We start from the raw sequence: 25542 nt of genomic DNA on the forward strand, positions 1-25542 counted from the left end.
CTACAGATTTCTCATTGCATGGCATAATTTCAAATCAGATGTAAAAAGCAAAAAAATCAGAACAGCAGCCAAAACAAGGAATGACGTGGCAAAACTGACGTTAGGAAATTTTCTTTAAAATTCTTGCACAGCATCAGAGGGCAGTATTGCATAGCCCAGACACTCAAAGCCCTTCAAGGAGGAAAAAAAAAAAGAAAAAAAAAAAAAAAAAAAGGAGGAAGAAAAACAAGACAAAACACAAAACCCTGAGCAAGAAAGCTAGGCTTGAATAACAGTTGTTTTCTTAAAGAAAAGAACACACTGGAAATAAGGGATCAGCAGGATCAGTATGGGTATAATGCTGTATACAAAGTATTTCAAGTTCACACACAAAATCCTGTTCTTGGCTCTGCTACCAGGTAAGACAGGCTGGGGAATGTCCCCATAGCTTCTCTGGCCCAAAGATTTGGCTCTCTCTGTAATCTAATAGTGAAGAAATTAGGAGGTGTCAAATGGTGCACCGGACAGGTCACTCTGAAGAAGTCCTGTATGGTGAACAATGCTCCCAGCAGGGTAAAACACTCAGCAGAGCAGGTTTCTTTCAATCTATAGTGCATGGCTTGATTGCTGCTCTTTGCTCTAGAAATGGGTGAGTTGTGTTTGCTTAATTACTTGGATATACTCACACTCTGACATCCTGTGTGACAATGAACATTACAGGACTGGACCAAGATATGGGTTACACTAAGTCTGGAAATGCGGCCGGGAGGAAAAGATTAACAAACACTATGTAAACAGCTCACCCTTCTGCTCCTGGAGTCACCTGCTTCTCTCCTGCCAATTCAGGAGCATCATCCTCTTCTGAAGACCCAGCGCTGGAGGATTCCTCATCGCTGTCTGCAAGACAATATGCCCTTGGCCTGAAACTGAAACAACGCAATTTCCAGGTCAAATGTAATATTCTTAAATAGCAGCTTTGGCTGACATTACACGTATTTCTATTGGAGACTCTGAAATGTCCCCTCTTCTTTTTTATAAACTCTATCTAAAAAGAACAAAACCAAAACCACTCTGAAGCCAGTCCGTCAAAACTAGCTTCAACACAGAAAATTAGTTTTCTCCAGTGGAATGTAATCCTGCATAAAAGAGGATGGCGGGGGAACGGCCCTTCTACATATTCAAATCAAATGTGGAGATTATTTGAAATACATTTGAAAGCATCTCTGTTGCTGCTTGTGGCTTTCCATGGAAGTTGACCAGTATGTAGGCTGGACAGGTTTTTTGTTTGTTTTTAAAACTCTGACAAAAAACATGCTTTTAAATTGAAAGGTGAGAACGTGCAATTCTGTCTTGTACTAAAAGCAAACATAGGACTCCAACTTAAAATGACGTTGTCTACCAACTGAATCCCAGAATCCCTCAAAGATGTTAACTGATGTGCTAACATATATACCTTATCTTCACAACATCTATACCTTATCTTCACAGCACTTTTAACCAAAGTCAATAAATTCCATTTTGTCTACTCACACACACATGCAATTTTTGCAGTGTAGACATATCTCCAGCAATAGTAACACATGCAAAGCACAAGAGAATCAGATAATCATCTGCCTCCAAAAGGAAATGCACAACACTCACGCTGGCAGAGCAAAGTTGTCTCAAACTAGTGATTCACCTTACTGTAGCTACAGTGTGTGTCACCACTTACCAATTTTGTGTAGAAAAAAAAGGCAATTTCATTAACAGAAGAAGTCTAACATAACCCTGGGAAGCCATATTTCCTACATGTTTTGCAGAGATACTTTTGTCCCATACAAATTTAGGCTATAATCTCCTCTTAGTATTTTTGCTGGAAATATTCCTTTCCCTACTATATTTGTAGGGAAATTGACCTTCAGGCTTGTGAATTTTTAAGCTCCTCTGACACAGTGAATGATGTTTACAGGATTTAAGGTCTTGTTTTTTCTGAAGAGGGTCCAAGATAGAATAAGGCAAAGAATGTCACGGGGAGAAAAGGGGAAAAAAGTAAAGTAATAAAATCAAACAAGTGCTGCTCTTAGGGTACAAAATATCACACAGTAGTAACTAATTCCTAGACTTCAACTATGGAAGAATTTATGTACACAATCACAGAAAAAATTTCAAATCTTTTAAACGGATTAAAATTAGGGAAGGATACAGTGAATACACTTCAGTATTAACAGATCTCTACCGAATGCAAGAGCTTGAAATAGTTATACAACATAAGCTTCAAAAGCACATGGTTTTAGCCCTAGGGACTATACCCAGGACTATAATATTCTACAGCTTGTTCAGAATATAGTTTATAGCTGCGTTTTCTTTCTTTTTGTGTGTGTGTGTTCTTGGAAATTTATCTGAAGCATTTAATAACCTCACACAGGATATGGACTGAGTCTACTGTCTGCTATTCTGTACATAAAACAAACTGTTAAGTTGCTGCATGAAGTCCTAACATAAAAGGACAGTTCAAGTACAGCTCACAGTGCAAAACACTCCTTCCTAACTGCCTCTTTAAGAACTGGAGCAGTAATCCCATGACCCCTCTACACCGAAGAATTTGCTACCCAGGCTATGGAATCAGAATCATAAACCTCCTTTTCTTACCCAGAGATGCATTTTGTAGCTGCAGAAGAGCAAAACAGCACACCAAACTGAACCACCTCCCTGAGGACTTAGGGGGTGGTGGATGGTTCATGTCGCTGGCCCCAATAGCAATGCTGGAGCCGTTTCTCACAGAGAAGTTCACGATTTTAGGTCAGATTCAAACTAGACATTTTTTACCTGGGTGTGACCTCACTTCACTTTCCTGTGCACGCCATACCACCCAGTTCAAAGCATGCCCAGTGCATTTTCAAGGCTCTCAAAGGTGTCACCTTCTTACAAGAAGGTGTTTTATTTGCCTAGGTAATGGGGCCTGGCCCTCTGAAGTGCCTCCACAAGCATGCACCGACTGGCTAAGACCACAAGATTTCCTCGCATTAAACAAAGCAACAATAAATAAGCTTGACTGAGATTTCAGGGGATCTCTGCATACAATGGACCATTTATATGACACAAACATCAGCAGAAAAACACTTTGGAGCTACAGTATTGTTCCTGAGCAGATTGCACAATATTTTATGAATTGCTATTTGTCGGTTTGTTTTTACATAGTACAACATAGCAAAAAGGACTGATGGGGTGAGAAACTGCGGTAACTTTGGGTTAGCCTGCCTGCATTTGCCTAATCTCCGGTATGCTAGAACCTGCTACTGTATTAATTTTATAAAATTGGCAATTAAATAGTTTTCCACCCTTTTTGAGAGCTGCATTTTCCTTAGAATGCATGGAAGACAGCATTACCAAACTGTATAACAGCACACTTCTATTTCAAACAGTAACGCAGCAGCAACGATAGAATGGACTGCAACATTGAACCACGTGTGTCTCTTTACACTGACAATATCCAAGGACAGTTAAAACTCAGTGCTGCTTCCCCCACCCTCCTCTTTCTGGATGAGTAGATGCCTTTCTTACATGAGTTTGTGGTTACTGCATCTCAAGAGGCGGTTTGATCTAGGCTCTTGAGGGACAGAAATGAGCGTAAGCAACCAACATGCGTCACTTACAGACAATATGATTGCGGATGCAAGCACATGCAGAATAGTTTGATTTGTTACAGCAATTATCAACTGATAATTAAAAAAGCCAGTAAAATTAAGTAACACAATGGAAAGCATAGATGAGAATCAAACTGTTCTATACTTCTCAGAGTCTTTAATTTGTTTGTTTCTTTATAATATCCATTGTATTTAAGGAAAAAAAAAACAACCAAGCAACCACAAAAACCTCATTCAAACTAGAATACATTAGACTGCTCTTTATGTAAAGCTGGCATGGTACCTTTGAAACATCACAGCCATGTGCAGGGAGGAATACAGTTAATGGTTATACCTTCAAGTAGTTGGTTGCTTAGCTACAGACATTTATATTTGTGTTGCTGGGGGCCTATTGCTCAGCTAGAATCAAGCTGATTTTTAAATATTAAATCAATGCATTCACTAATTATTTCTGAGGCTGTTCTTGCACTGGACAGATATAAAAATACACAAAATCCTGAAGGGATGGGGAAGAAAAGCAAGAATTCGATTTGAATAGAGATTTCCTTCTCTATCCCCTATTTTTTGGGTGGACAAGATTAAAGGGATTTTTCAAAAATCATACCTACCAATTATACTGATGTAAATTCAGAAATAAATATTTCAAGCAGTGACAATGAGAATCTAGGTCGATTTTAAATCCTCTGAATTTCTACCAGTGTATGAGATCATTCAGCCATTAGTTTTTTCACATTTATTTTCTTGTCATGACCACACTGTAATATAGTGCTGCTATAAGAATTACTTCAAGATATCTCAGAATAAATGGTCAGAGCTATGACATGAGTATACAAAGCATCTAGTATCTTAATTCTGAAAGACCACATTTTATTCATATCTAAACAAATGGCCAGATTTAGAGAATATTTTCTTGAGTTGTTGGCAGTGGTTGTACGCTAAATCAGAGACCACCTACTGTTCAGGGACTGAAGATTTCTTAAGTACAAAGAGAATACAGCACAAAGAATAAACACTCCACAGCTGACGGGATGGATATTTGACAGGTGTCACTCACCAGGTTAATACAAACGGACAGATTGATGAAATTCAAACAACATCATAAAAATGAAAGGGAAAGCACAAATACAAGTTAGGTAAGTTGCAGTATGTGTGCTTTCTAATTAGTTCATCGATAAGGCATTTCACTTAGACATAGCAGGTAAATAGAAGTGGGATATGAGGAAAACTGGAGACTAAAAGTAGGGGTGTGATTATTCCCATGATGCAATAAAGCTACTGAAAACGTCTTTACATAACAATTACAGCCTATTTACCTTCCACAGTTGTTTACTATTACATGGTTTACAACTGTAGCTGTACCATGCTGTAGTAGCACGTTACATGCATCTATCTCCAGATCTGCATGTATCTCCAATATTCAAGTCTCATTGGCTAAGACCCCAAATCAAGCATAAGACAAAACTAAAGTTTAGTCACAGAACATTTTTAAATCCTACTAAAAATATATATATATATATATATATATATATATAAAAAGATTGTGCTACAAAAGCCTTTTGTTAAGACAGTTATCAATGGTGTAATCAAACATTCAAGTTGCACAGAAAGGCCAAGATCTACACGCACATGTACGCAACCCCCCCAACTCCTTTCAATCTATTGCAGAGCCAGAGCTGCATATACACAAGGAAAATTTCACTTTTTCACTATAAAGCTCTTGCTTGGTTCTACTATTGTAATACCTTACCCTTCTTTGCCGATCTCTCCAACTTTAAGTGCTTCACCAAGTGGCTCTTTACCAAGTTTGGTCAAGTTCATCTTGGTCTCCAGGGTCATTAGAAAAGATCCATTGTAGGACATTTCCAAATCAATCCAAAGTCCTAAAATTAACAACAACAACAAAATATGTCACTTTAAGAACAGTCACAATCACTTTATTTTAATGTCAAGCCAACACTCGTTTAAAAAGAGTCCATACATCACACTTTTTCCAGAGAGAAAAACTACTTTTTCGTCAATCGATTATGTCATTAATTCACAAATAATTACAAGCTTATCAAAGCAAGTTTTCTGTTTACATTAAGCTTATGGAACAAAGTTGAACATTCAGATATGAATCAAAGCCACGCTGAAAGACAGATCAGTGAGTACAGCTAATGATCTAAAAAAAGGAGTGTGATTTACGCACACCTAAACTGCTTAAGAGATCTGAATCAAGATAAAGAAAATAGAATACAATCAGGGATTCACTTCTAAACTATTTACAGTACTTCTCCAAGCCAAACAGTAATGAGGACACTTCTCTGTATTACTTACATTGTCTAAATGAAGCAAAACTTGAAATCCCAGAGCAATATTGCTTGTCACACATCACAACCTGCAGTCTCTTTTGCTTTTGACAATGGTGTATCGAAGAAGTATGAAAAGGTTTGCTCAGTAACTCAGATATAGGCATTCTTCTTATGAGTCACAGCAAACAAGGTCATTACTTAGAACAACTTCATACTACACATCTAGAATTAAATCCTATTGTCTGGGCAGACTACTTGCTTATCGCAATCACGAAAAGAATTGGGAATAATTGCAAGATTAGGTCCTGCCTCTTAAGTGACACCCTGCAGTCCCACTGACTAAAAAAAGCTGTAAGGTATTTGTGACCCAGAGATTAGAAATTAGATGCCACTAAGCATAGATTATGCACCTTCCCTTTCCAGACATTGCAGCTGCACGCAATATGCCCTACCAGTATCTGGCACATCAACCACTAATGCATTCTACTTTTATTTACTTATTCAGAGGCAATTAATGGTAACTACTCTTTGGGTTTGATTGATCTACAAAAGACACCCTTTTTCAGTTAAAGAACAACTGTTTTCTTTTCTGCAAAAACGTATCAGAAGAATGGCATTGTCCCCAGTCCCACCCATTTATATTAACAGAAATACACACAGCTCCCAAAGACCAGGTCATTGATACACTATGAGATTACATGTTGGAAGCAGTACTGAAGGCAAGATGCTTCTTTACTAACCCAAATTATCTTTTCCATCATACAGTTTTTCTAATGCTGTTCTAAAACAAAACACAAGAACTCAAACACAAGCTTACATAGATCCCCCCCCCCCCCCCCCCCTTTACAGTAACAAAGTAGCAGTAAGATCATCAGAAACAAGAAAACAGCTGAACAGACTTTTAGGATAACCAATGAGCCAGCATGCTTCGAACGTCAATGTTGTTTTAACAGTAGGTCAAATTAAGCAAAGGATGCCATTACTGGGAGGGAAAATTCCTTCTGGCCAGAAAACGTTCATACGCATTTTCCGGAAGGAAAAAGGGAGGTAGGGGAGGGAGAGGGGGTGAAGAATTGGCCAGATGGTACAATTTATTCAGAATTATTTGGTTCCCTAGCCTTGACAGAAGTACAGTAAATACTACAGCATATGCTGTCACCCAAATAGGACTGTATTAACAGAAACAAGATTCCCCCCCCCCCCAACATTGTCTGTTAACAAATTTAGTTACTTAGAGGAGCCATATAATAAAACAATATTTTGCTTGTAATCAAGCACTGGTGAAAAAGTATGGATGAAACAAAGCACATCACAATTAGTAACTACATTTTAAAGCCTCACAAAAGGCTACTTTAAATGACTGATTGTCTCAAACTTTAAAAAAAAAAAGTATTTCTTAAAAGTGTTTGTTCTGGATACTGGCCTGAAGTTTTAGGATTTTTTTTTTTTTCCCATGTGTGGTTTATTCATAGGTCAACTTACCAACAAATACATTTATCCTTATGAAAACAAGCATTTCCAATTATTATCCCCTTACTTATTTATGTCCTTTTTAAGTACAATAGCAAAACAAGTTATTTCAGTAATTATTCACTGCAAGCTCTTAAAAAACTCAGATACTAGAGTTCACGTTATTCGACAATATGAAAGAAGTTACAAGGATTACAAATTCTACCATAATTGTTTCCTTGTCACAGTTCAACTGAACAAGAAACTGAAGGAGTTAATTGTTCTCAGTGCTGTTGTTGGCAATTAATTGAAGCCAAGTGTTCATCAGTCTCCTAAATCCCATCTCATGACTCAGAACTACAGTCTTTGGTTACAACTAAAGTTACAAGAACAGAGAAAGGAATTAAAAAAAATGTTTAAATCTAGGCAAAGTGAAACACTGACAAGAACCCCCAAAGCATAAGTTCGTTTAAAAAGAAACCACGAAACCACTTGACAAGCATCATACATGTTAACAATTTTAAAAAGTTTTCACTTTGTTTTCTGTAACTCAAAATAAGATTTCTACCAATGGTGAAGCCGCTTTGCTACTGGGGACACTGGAGGATTTCATAAGTACTGTGGAGAACCTGCTGTCCCACACAGGAAGCATACGACAAGAAGTAGCAATATGTTTTAGTTCCCCGAACACTGATTACACATGAGCTTATTCCATCTATTAAATTTTTACTTCTCTTAAAAGACAGGTTTTGTTCCTTGTGACAACAAAACAATTTGCTCTTTTCAAACATGCTTTGTTTATAAAGCTCAGTGGAAAACATACTTTTAAGAAGTTGAGAGCAAAATACCCAGTCTTTTATAGATAAGGCTTTTCCCTAAAGACTTGCAAGTCTCAAGTGAGATAAGGGCAAACAATAGCATTTGGATACAACAGGCAGCATTAGTTAACGTGTTATGTATGTCCAAGAGAATTTTAATAATTCCCCAAAGTCTGTTTTGTTCACACTTTTACAAGGGAAAGGTTAGAGCTTACTAACCTTCTCATGCTTTTTAGTCAAGAGATTTGAGTGGCACAACATTTTTAGTATTAGTGACAAAGTTTATTTATTTCCTTCTAAATTTCATGCATCTGGTATTCTTGCAAAGGTCTGATGATAACTGCTCATCTGAGTTAGAGAAGAGCGCTGTAGTAAGAGTGGCAGACAAATGAGTCTTACATAAAAACTATAGTTAAATAAACCTTAAAAAGACCAGGTCCAAACTATGTAACATGAGCAAAGATGAAGCCTAAACTGGCTTGTTATCTAATAGTGTGCACAGCTGAATTCTATCACAAATTCTCCATCCTGGGGAACCACTGTTGCTTGACCTTTAAGAACAGGGAGCAGAACTAAGATCTTGAAGAGACACACCGTCCCAGTGAATAGAAATCCCCCTCAAACCCACTAAGTTCAGCATGGCAATCTCCTCCAAACAGCACTGCAAGAAAGGACATGCTACTACTATATACCTGCTGGGCGTTCAATACCCTCATGCTCTGAAACGATAGTACATAAAGAAACACGATAGTCTGTTCCTCACTTAGAAACAGTGTGCACAGGAGAGCTAGTGAAGATTCATCCTCTCATGATTTTCAGCTAATTATCTGTTCAAACATTGCTCTGTCCATGTTTGTTGTTATTGTTCTAAATATGCTACTGAGACTTGCTGAAGTTTGGCTTATTGCTGGCCTGTAATTTAGAGCCTCTCCAGAGGCTCTTAACACTCTTAACAAGTATTGTAAATTCATTAAATTCCTACCATCTCACTACCAGTTTATTGGTTTTAGCATCATCTAGAAATTATTTTGATATCTTCATCTAAGAGTTGAAAGAACAGTTTAAAACAAAAATAAATTGTTTGCCATGCAATCCATAGCTGCACCACAACAGGTCCTCCAAGGAAGTATTTCCCTTTAGACCAATTAGAAACTTCTCCACCTTGAGTTAAATAATTCTCTTTCACATTCTCCAGCCCAGTGTAACAATATGGTAACTAAAGGAGAGAACGGAGTCAGAGTAGAGAAGTTAAGAAACCCTTAATAAACTCAGAAACAATTTAAAATTAAAAACTGCTCTGATTACATGTCTTGGAAGAAAGATGGCATCTACCTTTTGACAAACAAATACTTTTGAAGCTAAAAAACATTAACCCAAGTTTGTCTTTCTGTGAAACTAGTTAAATTACAAGAGTATCCTCAAACATACTCCTGTGACCATACGCAAGCCAGAAAGAACAAAAAAGAAAAAAACCCAGTTCTGGTTCATAAAGCAGCAGCATGAAAAGTCATTCAGCTTTAAAAAAATCCATATTTAATATTAAGGACATAAAATGATGCTGCATTTTGAAGTTTCTTTTCAAAGCAACACTGTATTCTTGTTTTCTGAGTTATTACAATTGTATTTTCTGAATCACTGTTTCCAGAACAGGGCAACTTCTCTTGCAGAGAGCCAAATCTGTTTTCCGCTATGGTACAGAATCAGATCCGTCTTGCGGAGATGTGCATTGCTCTCTGTAGTCCATGACAGAGTATCAGATACAGGGCTGCATCTGTGTTGCATGCAAATTTTAGTTTAGTTCAGTAATTATTTCCAATGAAAAGACATGACCATATTTCCATATCTACAGAATTATGTTCATACCAAGCCTGATGCTACTACTATTGGAGATAGAGACCACTCAGTATCTCCTCAGAATAAGCTCTTATTAAGTGTACCTTCCCCTGATTAAAACACCCACAAGATAAACACATCGAAATTCTGTTCTCCACAAGTACAAAGGCATGAACCTGGCAAAACCGTAAGAGGAAGCATGTAATTTACCTCTGTGATCAACAGAAGGTTTGAAGGCTTGAAGGATCTTCGGCACTGCTATCCCCATGTCAAGCTCAGTTAGAGTTAGCTCATTCATGAAGTACGGCAGCTAAAAGAAAAGAATGAAAGAATGTAAAAATCAAATCCACGTTATGGAACTAAACATCATTGTTTCCTGAGAGAAGAAAGGTCATTAAGCTTAAGGAATGGATTGAGCTGAAAAGCCACCAGTGAAAGAACATATACAATTCCACAAGTTTCTTCCAGTTCTAGGATTTCACAGTTATCAGCTTCAAAGTAATATTTTAGCGAGAGATTCAGCATCTGAACTTGGGATGTTTTTAAAACTGTGCTGAAGTTCAGATGCTGACCTTAAACCTCCAGTATGCTTTTTAGTCAAAGCATGTAAAAAGCTCAAGAATGAAGTGTAAATCCTATTTTACTGTGCATAAAAATCAAAGACTTCTTTGCATTTTAAATTCAGTCACATATTTTATAGTTGCAGTTATATCAATGTCTCGGCTATTTTTACCTTTGGCAAATTCTTTCACAGCACATTAGCTTTTAAATCTGTATCATAATTTTATTATAATAGAGGCACAGAATCACGATGATTTGGGTATCTATTTACTATAAGTATTTCTAATGGACAGAAATGCTCTCTCCTGTGAACAGACAGTGCTTTAACCTATCAAAAATACATCCATCCCCCATGCCCAGTCTTTCCACTTAAACTGTTTCCAATGAGATGTTTGGGTACCCTGCTGTCGCAATTGTGGAAACAGCCAAGGCAGAGTTAGGTTACTGCTTATTTCCCAAAGCACAAGCAACACTATCTCGCAGCTGGTGCTGGCAGCTAAATTTCAGAGCTTTTGTCAGCAAGACTACATCTTCCTTTGCCTTTAGGAACAGACAAACTCCTCCCCAAACATCAGGAGCTAAACAGCCCTGTGATTAACTGCTGCTGTTCAGAAGCTACAGAATGCAAAGGGAAGACCCAGAAGTCATTCAAAAGCATCACTCCGTTCAGAAGCTACAGAATGCAAAGGGAAGACCCAGAAGTCATTCAAAAGCATCACTCCTCCCTTCACCCTTTGAGCTTATGCAGTTGATGCACAATTATATGCCATCACTCCACAGACAGCTCTTTCCCTGACTGTTACTCCCACTGAGTTCTCCTGCAAGCAGTGTATGTCTGAAGTTAATAGGAGCACATTAGAACTGTAGTTCCTTGATCTCCTCCATCTTAAAGGCAATCTACTATTTCCCAAAGCAGATTTCATAACTTACAAGCAGTTCTATTTATCCCTATAGTAAATACTATAATACTTCTACTTTTTACATAAAAACTTCAGACACAAATAGTTAAGCCAGCTGTACTTCATTTGAAACTGAAGCAGCAAAGTTAACATGTTGAGATCCTACTTTGAAATGGATAGCAAAGCTGAACTGGAACTCTGTATCACATTTATTTACTTATCTTTTACATACAAGTGTGAAGTAAGTGTTTCTTCTACTGTTTTAAAACTCAAAGACTACATGTTTGTTTTCCTCCATTAGGAATGTGTAGTGCAAGTCTCCAGATCAGTTACCTTTATTTTGCTAAGTTTCATTTGGATCTTCTTTGACACTAGATCAGACCAATACTTTTCTCCTAAAAAATCCCAAAATATTCTTCCAAGCAAAGCATTCACCCAGGCCTCCTGTTCTTCTTCTTCAGCTTCCACATGGGCATCTGGTAACTGAAAACACAGAGCAGGTTATTCAGCTCTATAAATTCTATAAACTAAGGTCAGAAAAGGCCTCATTTATACTGGGAAGTTCAATGTTACAGCCTGGGTTAGCTAAGAACACTAAATGCTCATCACAGATAGCAGCTTTACAACCACATCAGCTGGCCTGACATAAGCTTGCTTGTCATCATCCTGACATGCAACAGAGTGAATGAGACCACATAGATACAGATTCACCTCTAGCAATGAAATGAGAAAGTTGTCTGTAACTTAAGCTCTGGCAGAAAAAGCAGATAAACCCAGACTGGGCAGACTTAGAATTGTGTCTGTAGTAGAGACACTCTCTCTTCCCAACAGGATCTAGAAAAACAGCTACCCTACTCTTCTTTTGTTTTATCAAAAAATAGGAAAGCAAGACCCCAACCTTACATCCTTAAATCCAGTTCAGAAACATCACAAATAGATGATAAACAAATGCAGTACAGGGAAACAAATCCTTCCTTCCAGTGTTTGTATACAGGATTCAGGAAACCATATTGTTCCTTCTGCTGCATTAGTTTTGTTTACAGTCCAAAAGGATGATGTCTGGGTCTCAAAACACTTGGAGATACGTGTTCAGATGTTGCATTGCTGACATGAAAGCAAAGGCAGCTGAAATAATTTTGGGTGTACATGCTATCATGTATTTCATTAAAACCAGGAGGTTTACATGAAGGAAAGACAACATACTTAACATCTCTCAACTGCCTGCAATGAAAGGAGAATTTGCCTTTCATTATTACAGGCAGAAATCCTGAAGCCAGCAGAAAAGCAGTGCTTTCTAAGAGGAGACAGGTAGATGCTAGAGTTCTGAACATCATTTCTTGGCAACGACTGCTCCCAATGGCTGCAGCCTCATGCAGACAGAATTGCTGGGTTAGTAGCTTCTGCTGTGATCCAAGTTTCCTGCCAGCACTGTGATCTATTTATAGAATGATTTCTGACACGTGCCAGATTCCGCAGCAAATTCGTCACTGCTTCAGGGGTTGTCAGAGGCTAGAATATCTTTTTTTCTGGGGGAACACAAGATATGTTTATTTGTATACTACACCATGGCCTCCTACTCCTTTCTGGACATTGTATGAAAGTCTGACAACAAAGATGCATGACAAATTACATCTTTTAAATGAATGGTGATCGTACTTAATATTAAGGATCCATTTATAAAGAGTGTTGTACTTAATATTACGGTTCTGTTTATTAAGAGTGATTCAAATGCAGTCCAAGAGGCCAAAGGATTAAGCGGAGCTATAGATATTGTTCACTATTACACTGCTATGTATTACACAATACTAACACATCAGCCATTTAGTATTGCTTTAAAAGACATTTTAAAAATGGAAACCATATGATCCATCCATCCGTGCCTTATGTCTTTCTGAGTAAGACTGTCCAAACCAAGCTGTAGTCTATACAAGAGCCAATTCCATTTCTGTCCCCCAATCAACCCAAGCAGCAGTGAAAACTGTCCCACTGTTGTCGTCAGAGAACCATCAGATACATACTAAAGGCAAATTCCTAAACCTGTTCATGGCAACAGGGCCAGGACATCATTCTTGAGAACTGAAGAGGTTAAGCACTTTCTGAAACATGCAACAGAAAAACAGTTCTCAGTCCAGGACAAAAAGCACTGCTTCATGTGATCCAGAGTGCATGAGTGAAGCCAAATGTGGGGCTGAAAACAGATTTTATAGTGTAATAGCTGCACTAAAAAAACTGCTACGAACAGCATCCAACTTATACTTGTGTTATATGACAGTTCTGTCCCAATCAGGTGCTCAGATGCACTCAGGAATGGTAGAAGGCCTTTAGCTCCCCACAATCAGCAGAAAATTAAGACCAATTTTACTACCAAGTACTAAAAATTCCATTTAAATTGTTTCAGCAAGCCAGGACCTCAAAAATATGCTTTTAGTTCAATCTACTTTAGAATATACACAGAAAAATTTACCTTTTTACTACTATTGGGAAGTGAGGTTTCTGGAATTTTGTTTGATTTTTTTGTTTGTTTGTTTTAATCTTAAGCATAAGATACAAGTTATTTTGGGACAGATAGTTTTTAGGACACACCTGTGCATTCCTAATGAAGAAAACCTACAGCCATACTGCCTTCAGCTGTGCAGTCTTTTAGGTACAAGACACTGCAAAAGCCAGAAAACACACAGATGTTCTTGGGAGACAAGAAATCAAACTAAATCAATGAAAAACTTGTGTGTTGCATTAAGAAGAAACTGGTCAACAGGGAACTGGCAAGTGTGAAAACCCATACTGACTTTATAAAAAGTTTAGGTCCAATCTGTAGTTAAATAAATTAATTTTTCTTTCTACATAACTAATTTTTAAAGTAGTAGTTAACAAGATAAAATATATCACCACCTCTGATGCATCTTTTGAGGGAAAAGTATTACCTTTTTCACAGCTGTAGGGCTGCTATCTGCACTGAGGACTGGACTACCTGAAGGGCTTTTCTTTTCATGTGGAACACACTTTGCCATATAAATATTGTAGTCCAGAAGCATTTTCTGCCGCACATTGCCAGCCAGATCCTTGTGCTTTGGCTGGGATGCAATTTCTTCTGCATTTCCCTTGCTGCTGCTTCGGCTGTGTGTGAGAACTCCAGATTGACTATCGGTTCTACTGTGTGTTGGCAAGATCCCTAAATTAAAAGGAATAATACCTGTTTAACAGAAAAGGAACCTGACAGTCAAATAGCAGAGTGTATGATCAAACACTTAACAAAATTAGCTTGCAGATATAACTTATTCTGAAAAAAGACCATTCAGAGTAGTGCTTTCTCATTTTGAAGGGTAAAAGTAAATTCCACTACTATGTGCTTAGGTGGCCCTAAACCCAAACTAGTCAATATTTGGTATGATTCAGCACTCAGCAGGATGTGGGACTGGAAAACCCAGCTGATCAATAGCATATTTAAATATGGACATTCACATATGTATAACATATGGCAGAATTTCCAACAGCCCTGCTGGGGAATGCCTAAAATAAAAGCCATGTGATTAAAATATACCTATAACTAAACTTTTTTCCCCCCATTTAATTATAGGCTGTTACAATTAAAAGGACTGTCAAAAGCATGTAACTATTAGAATTTTAATTAGACATTAATTTTGCATTTGCATTTCAAGAAGTTATGTGCCAGAAATAATGATGTTAACCAATTTTTAAAAAGCTTCCCAGATAATAAAGACAGAAAAGCATGAGTCATGCAGATTTAAAATTATATCAGAGGATGGTTTTAAATTAGTATTTCAAACATTTGATCAATACTGTAGACTAACATGTTTGTTGGTTCATATATATATATTAGCACAGGACTTTTTATTTAAACACAAAAATGTGTTTGCTTATGACATTAACCCATGAGAAAGCTCTTTAGTCTTTACTGGAGACTGGAGTGGAAGGAAGTATGGAGGAGGAAGAACGGGTAATAAGAGAACTGAGTCTAATAATGCAAATATTGACATCAGTTCCAACAGTACAGAGAGAAAATGGACATGGTTTAATAGGCATGGAGGTGTTGGATTGACGGTTGGGCTAGATGATCACAGAATCACAGAATCGTATAGGTTGGAAAAGACCTTTAAGATCATTGAGTCCAACCATAAACCTAACACTACCAAGACCACCACTATACCATGTCCCTAAGCACCTCATCCAAACGTCTTTTAAATACCTCCAGGGATGGCGACTCCACCACTTCCCTGGGCAGCCTGTTCCAATGCTTGATAACCCTTTCAGTGAAGAAAAATTTCCTAATATCCAGTCTAAGCCTCCCCTGGCGCAACTTGAGGCCATTTCCTCTTGTCTTATCACTTGTTAACTGGGAGAAGAGACCGATCCCCACCTCTCTACAACCTCCTTTCAGGTAGTTGTAGAGAGCAATAAGGTCTCCCCTCAGCCTCCTTTTCTCCAGGCTAAACAGTCCCAGCTCCCTCAGCCGCTCCCCATCAGACTTCTGCTCCAGATCCTTCACCAGCTTCGTTGCCCTTCTCTGGACACGCTCCAGCACCTCTTGTAGTGGGGGGCCCAAAACTGAACACAGTATTTGAGGTGCGGCCTCACCAGTGCTGAGTACAGGGGCACGATCACTTCCCTAGTCCTGCTGGCCACGCTATTTTTGATACAAGCCAGGATGCCATTGGCTTTCTTGGCCACCTGGGCACATTGCTGGCTCATATTCAGGCGGCTGTCAACCAACACCCCCAGGTCCTTTTCTGCCTGGCAGCTTTCCAGCCACTCTTTCCCCAAGCCTGTAGCGTTGCATGGGGTTGCTGTGGCCCAAAAAAAAAAAAAAGGATTGAACAATTAATCCTAACAAAAATTACAGGAGTTGTTACAGTCACTGAAAAATAGTGTATTCACATAAAACAATCTAAAAATAGTAAGAATATTTGAGGGCATATAGCCAAGTATATAGCCAAGGGAGGAAAAGGCAGGGTGGGAAGGTGGGAATGCGAGGCCAAGATAAGGAGCAGAAGAGTGTCTTTAGTAGTATTTGTCTGTAAAGATCACTATGGCTCCACAGTTGCTATAACTACCACTGGGAAAACATAACTTTGGCTTGTTTCTTTTAATAGATGCTTTTACTAAAATACAAAATTTGAATACCTGGCTTGCTCCCACATAAACTGGACAGCTTCTTTGCTTCAGACTTCAGCTTGGATGCAAGAAGGAACCTTCTGAACCATTCCTCCTTCTCCCTACCTGTCCTTCCAAAGAGATAAAGCACTTGATCTTTTTGGCTAGTGTACTTTGCTCCATCCTGAGGTTTCTTGGATTCTTCATTGTTCAAGTCCACTTTTTCAGCAGATAACTTTTCCTCTGTATTCTCTTTATCAGTCTGGGCCTTAGACATGAAGTCATCCTGTCTAGCAAGTTCAATGCAAATAGGGTACTTCTTATTCCAAATCCGTTTTCGTGCCAGACTCTTAGGAACCAGGGAAATCTGAAGGATAAATGAAAGGGTTAAATTAACTTATTTTTCAGTTGTATCTTCTCTGTTTCTGTAGTCACATAAAGAACATAGGAACACGAGAGATACAGATCCTACACTGGATCTGCTGGGTTTAACTGGCCCCTAACTTATAGCTGGTTGATGTCCAATCCACTGCTGTCACTAGGTCTGTGGTGAGCCATAGCCTTGGAACTAAAACAAGGACCATTCAAGTAGCTTAGACTTCTACAATCATGTGGAGAAACTCAGTTTTTATTTAAAAAATCTTATTCTCATAGTTATGTAGAAAAAATAGAAAAAACAAGAACCTTATTTCTGTGACCATGGGGTAGGTAATGAGAATCTAAACTGAGTTTTAAACTCAACTTTTCAGGCCCCCCTCATGAAATCGAGTGTTTGAAGCTGGCAATAGTCACATCAAGTATGTAAGAATCAAGGAATAAAGGTGATTTTATTCCTTTATTTATAAATTATATTCTAAATTCAGTATATCCAGAGAGAATTGAGACAATGCAAGTGATGAGAAGAGTACTAAGAGTTAAAAATTCTGATTTAGGGGCTGAACTTCCCTTTGTTCTCCAAAAACCATGGGTAAATACCTTGGAGAATAGCCATAATTTGCTTATTATATTCAGGGCACCCAGCACTTTTGCAACCAACTGGGGGTGGCGGAAGGAGGAAGTACTGGAAATTTTTCTAAGATACCATGGAGAACAATTGTCAATCAAGTGCTCTTGTAGCATGTGATAGCTTTGCTTGTCTTCATTATGGGAAAACAAATCAGCAATAGGCAGGAATCTTAGGTTTTGCTTTATCTTTTTCACTGTCTTCCTTTAATGGAAAGCAGAGCTGATGGCAAGCTCCTTTCCCATACTAATTCAGGAAAACGAAGGGAGGTTTTCCTCACTGTCACCTTGGTCCCTCTCTCCCTTTAACTCCCACAGTCAATTGAAGCATAGTTTCCTCCCACATCTGTACTGCCAAGGCCCTCTATTGATGCAGCACATTAAAAAAATCCATTCTTTTAATAATGGGGTATTGATGTCTTACTTAATACAATGCCAACAGAATCAACTTCACATGGTAACTCTCCACAGATTTGAGGGAGGCAAATAACATGTAGGAAAACTGTCCCAGCATTATTCTTGATGCACTCTTACAACTGCAAAAATCCCAATCTCCTTCCCTAGACAGTGGGTACCAACAGCAAGTCGTGTCTGTTCCAGCCACCTCTCGTTCTCCTCTCCTACATCTATATACAATGTACATTCCCCTTCAAGTGAAATGCAAATGTTGTCTGAACTGCCTTGGGACAGAGACAACCACCAAAGGTTACGCATTTTGGTGTAAGCTTCAGAACAGTCACGCAGTAATCTAATGTATGGGGAACAATTCTCTAAACTCCCATGCGTTAACTTCTGCTTTGAACTGAGAGAGGAAAAGCATGCTTTTCCTTTACTGTGTAAATATGTAATTTTTTCTAAATCCTGCTCAATCTTCCTCCCCAGCACAATCTTTTGCAAGTTAGTCACGACAACAGTTTTGTTTACATAATGACAGCACATGAAACTAGAGGAGTGAAAAACAAATTTCAACATTTCAAAAAATAAAGTTTCAAAGTATTCTTTGTTAAAATCAGATATAAGTAGGGCACACTCACCTTGCTCTCTGTAAGTTCATAAATTTTCTGGCTGATGTACGTGACTTCAGGCTTTGGCTCATTGTACACAGCCCTTCTAGAAATATTTTTATTGGGTTTTGAAAGTCTTAAGGTGCTTCCTTCGAGTCGTACATAGACAGAGTGAGTCAACGTAGCATGGTATGTTTCTGGATCATAATTGTAAATTTCATTCATCCATCCCTAGAGAAGAAAACACTTGTTAACAGGCTTTTAAGCTGCTGGAAAACCAAATACCACACATACATCACAGTTTTAAATAATTATCCAAGCTTTTGCCAAAGTTATGTCACTTACTGTACAAATACAACAAAGCAGTAAACGCCCCAAATGAGGTGGCACCAAACTGACAGAGCATGAGATGAGGATGGTATCCCAAGCACACAATTTGTTTTTCCGAGTAAATCATCTTGTATATGTAGTGCTCTTCCCCCTCATCTTCATGAAACACTGTGAGATCTGCAGACGCAGGCTTGCTGGGAAGAGCCACAAGGCAGCCAGTAAGGGCATGCTGCAGAGCAGCCCGTCTGCTTACAGCAAGCACAGACATTTTAATCACCAACAGTCAAGGCAGAGCAAACAGTCTGTCTGCTTATAGACAGCACTGGCATTTTAATCACCAACAATTAAGGACTGAGGGGAGGACCACGATGGAGTTTGTTTTAACACACCATCACCATTTAATATGTTGTGTAACTGCCCAGGTACAACGCAGGAGTCATACATGTGGGGATTCAATTTCATTCATTTCTGTACAGTGAAAGAAACAGAAAACAAACAAACCAGCCCTGCTGTAACAAGCCGTAAGTGCTGACTCTAACCATAGGGGTGATGTTACTCCTCTTCTCTAACATCTGCTTACAGAAAATGAAAGATGATAAATGGGGCAGAAAACAACCCAGAATACTCATTCAAGGAGGACAAGTTTTCCTTCTCTTAACCTGCCCTACAACATACTTTGATAATTACTTCTACCTGCACATCAAAACCTTAATTCGGCACACTCAATATTCATTAATGTCAACAGAAAGCAAAGGAGATAGACTTAAACAGATGTACCCTAGAGCATAAAGTAGAATGGCATCTTTATAAAATATCTAAGTGAGTGTAGTAGGAGGGAGAGCATCTGCTGCTGGGAAGTGGGGAGAGCTGAACGAGCATCCCTAGTATTCTTCAAAACAAAAAAGTTGTAACCACCTTATGCAAAATATCCCAGAAATTACTGCAACATTTTAACTTATTAAAGAAGTTCCCACCCACGCACAGAAATGTAAAATTTATTTTAATGCTCATTTACTTCAGTGCCATATAATTTCTCAAAGTAGACAGCATACACTTTCTTAGGTGCCATAGTAACAGTGATATCTATGTTTGCTTACTCCAACATCGAGCTCCATTTTCACTATAAACCCTGAAAAACCTAGATAAATTAGCATTTCTTTTATGTTCAGGAAAGATTAAGTCATTCATCTTTGCTCAGCTCCAAAGCAGACTACCTCTTTTATTAACAGAAGTACCTATACCAACACATGCTCTTTGAAGAAGCTTTGTGTTTGAGTTTTTTTGCTTACACTGGCTTATATACAACTACCATATAGGAAATACAATGCATGAGGAAGAGTTTTCTATAAACCATCAAGGTTCTGCACAGCAGGGCTGATATATGTTTGAGCATATCCCATTCCCTTCCTAGAAATTATTAAGCCAAGAAATCTTTAAGCAGACAGCAATTATTTTTCAGCCAGGAACTCCAGCTGGACTTAGTGAAGCACAAGGACATCACATGAGTTGCCTAAAGCCACTGTGAGCCATTCACTCTGTGCAGGACTGGAATATCCATATGGCCCCCAGATCTCTGGAGAGACTCCCACCTGCCCCCCGGATCAGATCTCTGAGCTATTTCTAGCTCAGACACCAAAGTCTGGAGCCAGCAGCCAGGCAAACGTACTGACAAAAATTTGCTGCCTCAAAAGTTTATTGCCTTCCCCTGCAAAGCGGTTCAGCCGAAGACCACACAAGCTGGCACAAAGAGTAAGGGATACTTGGAAAGTGGATCTTTATATGAAGCTTAGCCACATGAGCCCTTTTTATACTGTAATAAGCTATGATGTTGTTTTCAGTAGGAGGGTTGGAAACCTCTGGGTATGTGTGGTACCCAAGAAGGAAGGTCAGAGTACACTTGAAGTTTCCTTAACATCCTGCTCGAGATGGAACTGGTTGGAGTTTTCTGACACCAGCACTTGAGCCAAACAGAGAACACGTAGCAATGAAAACAAGGCGAGATTTACACATCATTCTCTTGATTGCTATGTTCCACAGTGAGAAGTAAAAATCCATGAACATAGCTTCAAAGATGGAAAGCTGAGAGTTGAGACGACATGAACACCTTGGGACACACATCAGATGTGCAAACTTTGCTATACCTTCTCAGCAGCTATACGACTGTTATCCAACACCCTTATACTCATGTTTAATTTTATCCCTTCAGCACACACTGAGATGCCATAGCCACGTCTGTGATAAAAAGGCGCAAGGCCCAGCCTACGCTAAGTGACTTAACCAAGTCCAGTGAACCTCTGGTAGCACAGGGGTCTGAATCCATCCCGTATGTCATCCACTAGACCAGCACCTTTCCTATCCCATTTCTTCTATAACAGTGCCAGTACCAGCCCTTCTGCCAGAAAATTTCCTTACCCTACACAACTAAACAGCAGAGAGAGGCCCTTTTGAAAATTGCCACCTTCTTCCCAGCAGCAGCAAGACACTGAATTTAAAGAGCAAAAATAAACAAAACGGAATCCCTGCTTCCTCAGCTTGTATAGTCCCGCTTCTCTTTCAGCATTCAGGAGCCTTAGAAAGTCCCACATGCTTTTCTGATCCCTACCATGCACCCAGGCTTTCCACTTCAAACAAATGGATTAGCTGTATAATCCGCCAAACACACAATTCTCAAACCCCGTACTGCTGCCTCCCCTGCTCCCTGTACGTAACAAACCCAACAGAAGTGCAAACGCTGCTTCTCATAGCACAGCCATCAGGTTATTAGTGACAGAAGAACCTGTCCAAGACTTTTAATTTCCAGCTGCCTAAGCTACTGAACATTCAAAATCTAGGACTGACAGAAGATAAATACACTTCCCGCCTAAAACAGCAGCCTACATAGCGATTTCTATAGAAGGAAGAGACTGGCTGTTTCATGTATTTGAGGCATAGCCCAAAAAACAAGAAATACACCATTTTAAATTCAAGTATTTGGGGTTTTCTTTTCAGACAGTACCTAGCCAACAGTCAGGATGAAAGAGATACCATACTGCATTACTACAAACCCTCCTCGTATATACATTTTTAGTTTCCTAATTTCTAAGGATGCACTGTTTCCTTTTTGCACTCAACTTTCAAGTTATTTTGTAACAGAGAAACATTGCATGGTTGAGAGTGAAATGTTAGTACTTCACCAAATGATGACTCTTCACTCTATTAATGAATCTGAAAACATGTGCTAGCTGCCGGGATTTTTCCCCCCATATATCTAACAGTGTTAAAGGGGGAAATGACACCATCTGCCTTCTCACTTCAGCAATTTTCATTTTTGTGAATTGTTCCATCTAGCATAAAACCCATTTTTGAGAAGGTTACCTGAGAAACCCCAAAACTCATTCCAAAGTTCCTGCATTTTAAGAACAATTTTAGCAGAAAGACTTCCTCCCCTCTCTTTGCAAAACCAAATTTTAACAAAAGATTCACAGCCTACGGAAACGGTTTTGCAATGCATCTAAACAGAGAAGTTATGTTCCCATAATGTGCTAGCAACAGATGAATTTCCCAAACTACTGAAACAACAATGGATTTCCTTGTGTAGGAGAGGAGTGACTGTATGATGGGTCTTTTTTTGTACTAGCGAAGTTGTTAAAATAAGAAATTTAGTAATTCAGGGAGGACAATGACCACAGTCATATGCCACTCTGCAGCTGCTTGCCATTCACACTGATCCTGTGACCTCCATTTATAAAGGTCAGCAGTTGCTCTGAATTCACAGCTGAAATTAGGAGAAAGTGCCTCACCATCAGTTTGGTAACTAACGTGAAAAAGTATCCGGTTAAAATATTGGGCAGCGTGGCTTTTACAGCAAAGGTCACCGTTACTATTCAAAACCCCACACATGGGCTAACAGGATCTGTTAGACAGCAGGTTTGTTAGACAGCAGAGGCTGAACTGGCTCTCGGCGTGCAGCACGTCACCTCTGTCATAGCAGCACTATCAACTAAACCGGCCGTAGGGGGAACGCACGGGTCTGTGGAACACAAGCACTTCCATAAAACAGCTTTAAAAGGCCCACCCCAGTTTACTTTTCCTCTTTCATGACTCTGGGCTGCAAATTTTTTATTTGAACTGCAGTTCAACAGAATAATTCATGCGAGTAAGAACTGCAGAGTCAGGCCCTGTAGAGTATCAACTTTTTCGTGTTACTTAGTTTAAGATCTCGGGCATGTTATACCTTAACCTGAGAGGGGAGGTTGGGGGGAACTGCAAAAGACCCTTACGAAGGACCCAGAGGGTTGGGGGCACAGACCAGTAAGTAAAAATAAATAAAAATCATTACTTCTAGGATATTTTCGAATACATAAATAAAAGAATCAGCAAGTCAACTTCACAATAAAAGCCCAAATCTGGATTATAACTGTCCCCAGAGGTTCTTAGTGATATTAACAGATTGATCAATATCCATTATCATTAAATGATATAACCAAATGCTCCAGCACTGAAATTCTTGGAAGACTGTTGATCACTCAAATCACACTAATTGTATTAGTATCCCTCTCATTACCACTGTTTTATAACACTTCAATAGTATTTTGCTTGATAAATGAGGAAAAAATGTAATGCAGCTTTTTGAGCTTTTATTGACAGGGAATCAAATCTAAAGACACAAAAAAGGTCTCAGGTGGGCAGAAGTAACCATCACCTTAACTGGCAAACACACATGTCTGCCAGAGGCCACTATCAAACACGAAATCCCTTGGGTGGTATTCAGGAACAGCATGCTGGTAAAAAGCCTCCTCTTTCTGCACAGCTGTGGTTCAAAAAGCTTCACTTCTCCAGCAGGCACTGCCAACACAGTCTTCTCATAAAAGTTCTTTCTAATGGAAAGGGTAAATCTATCATTTCCATTTTAGCTGTTACTTAAAACCTTTTGTATTGGCCAGCACAACACAAGGGAATGCACACTTGAGAAGGCCAATAACAAAGTTAGAAAAGACTAATGCATTAAAGAAGAGACAAAATGTGGGCAAAGAAAAAAAGGAAAAGGAAGCTAGAGAACTGGTGACTAAGGGAATCAGAAGATAAGAAAACATACACTGAAGATCACAGAATCACAGAATCGTATAGGTTGGAAAAGACCTTTAAGATCATCGAGTCCAACCATAAATGCAGGGGGGTTTGTGTGCATTTTCAGCTTGGGGGGTGTTCTCCCTCCAATACCAAAGACATTTGAGTGAAATAAGTACAGAAATCTACAGAAGCACACACTAACCAGCACAACAGTGTTTTATTCTTTCTCATTGCAAAGGAACAATTTTGGGGGAGACAATATTAATGTTCAGGTACTTTGGCAATTGCTGAGGGGAATTTTCCAGTAGTTCTTGAAGCCAGGGAAATGTGAACTTCTCAGACAGTATTTACGTGGGGGAGAATGCACACATACTTGTACAAAAATATCTTGACAGCAGCTTGGCAGAATCCCAACTCCTAGAGCCCCACAAAGGGATCTTACTCATAGCATTTATCATAATGGCATGAAAGCAGTTCAGGCCAGAATACAAGACCAACAAGTCCCGAGAACATCATCTTTGTGCAAGAGCATCAAGTTTGATTTTCCTATATTCATGTGAGTTTTGTTACAGATTAAATCTTTATCTAATTTTTCAGAGGATCTAAACTGTACAGTGCTCATTTTGACAGAGGCAAATAGAAAATAGTTGTATGAGGGGGGAATAATAACTTGCAATCTGCTAAATCACATTACATTATTTTCCACTACAATATGGGCACTGAGCTGGTTTTTAAACTCCTGAAACATTAAAAAGCCCTTTTATAGGGCTTTACATATTAAGGACAATTACTTTGTGTGTTAATGAGTGCAAGAAATACTTATTAGGTCATACAAAACATTAATCTACATTCATACAGACTTCTCTGCACAGTTAATTTCTTGCCTACAGCCATTCTCATAAAATGTATCTCCTGGACAAAAGCATTAAAATATAGTTTAAAGGTTCCTGAATAACAGCTAACACCTCAAAGAGCCATCTGAACACCAGCCAACAATGAGTATCAGGATCTTTACCAGTTTTCAAGTATCAAGGCAAATTTATATGCAGGGTCTCAGCACCCAATTAACAAGGGCAGAACTTAATGTTTGTGAAGATTTGTACATGTAAGCAGCAGGTAAATCAATTGCGCAGACAGGATTGTTCAGTCTGCACTCACAACAGCAAATAAAGACCACAACTTGTAACATTCAAGAAAAACAGGGAACACCAAGGTAGCATCAGGGCTGGGCATGCAATTGCTGCCTGTACTCAGCAAAAGTTGGCTTTTATACCCCATTTCTCTAACTTTTCAGTTACCTAAAGATACATGAGATTAGCTATCAATTCACTATAGATTCTACAGCATACAACCAATACTGTATGAATTTAAATTCATGCAACCTTTGTGTTGTTACACAACTGGAGATGCACTTTCAGAAAGCTCAGGATGGATTTAATGTTTACACAAATACAAGAAAGCATTCACAAACACTCTGATAAGCAAGTGACAGCAAGTGAAGGTTGTACCACTATCATTCTGAAATGCTTCTCTTGCACATCAGAAACTAGTAGATGCTTTATTGTTCAGAATTTTGCAATTGGGAAAATATTATT

The 25542-nt window shown here is 38.8% G+C and overlaps 1 protein-coding gene across 6 annotated transcripts in view; it reads right to left on the bottom strand.

The window, feature by feature from the left end:
* The window catches only part of TEX2 (testis expressed 2), a 60088-nt gene that overhangs the window by 4759 nt on the left and 29787 nt on the right, over nucleotides 1-25542 (bottom strand). For 5 of the 6 annotated variants that reach the window (XM_075519158.1, XM_075519159.1, XM_075519155.1 and 2 more), the window contains exons 3-9: nucleotides 18599-18799; nucleotides 16593-16929; nucleotides 14375-14643; nucleotides 11787-11936; nucleotides 10204-10303; nucleotides 5350-5482; nucleotides 783-905 (exon numbers count right to left, since the gene is read on the bottom strand). In XM_075519158.1, coding sequence (XP_075375273.1) covers nucleotides 783-905; nucleotides 5350-5482; nucleotides 10204-10303; nucleotides 11787-11936; nucleotides 14375-14643; nucleotides 16593-16929; nucleotides 18599-18799 — 1313 coding nt within the window. The remainder of the gene's footprint in view (nucleotides 1-782; nucleotides 906-5349; nucleotides 5483-10203; nucleotides 10304-11786; nucleotides 11937-14374; nucleotides 14644-16592; nucleotides 16930-18598; nucleotides 18800-25542) is intronic. The other variant, XM_075519156.1, reaches the window with a different exon arrangement.

Source organism: Mycteria americana, chromosome 16 (assembly GCF_035582795.1).
Source record: "Mycteria americana isolate JAX WOST 10 ecotype Jacksonville Zoo and Gardens chromosome 16, USCA_MyAme_1.0, whole genome shotgun sequence".
NCBI classification, from domain to species: domain Eukaryota; kingdom Metazoa; phylum Chordata; class Aves; order Ciconiiformes; family Ciconiidae; genus Mycteria; species Mycteria americana.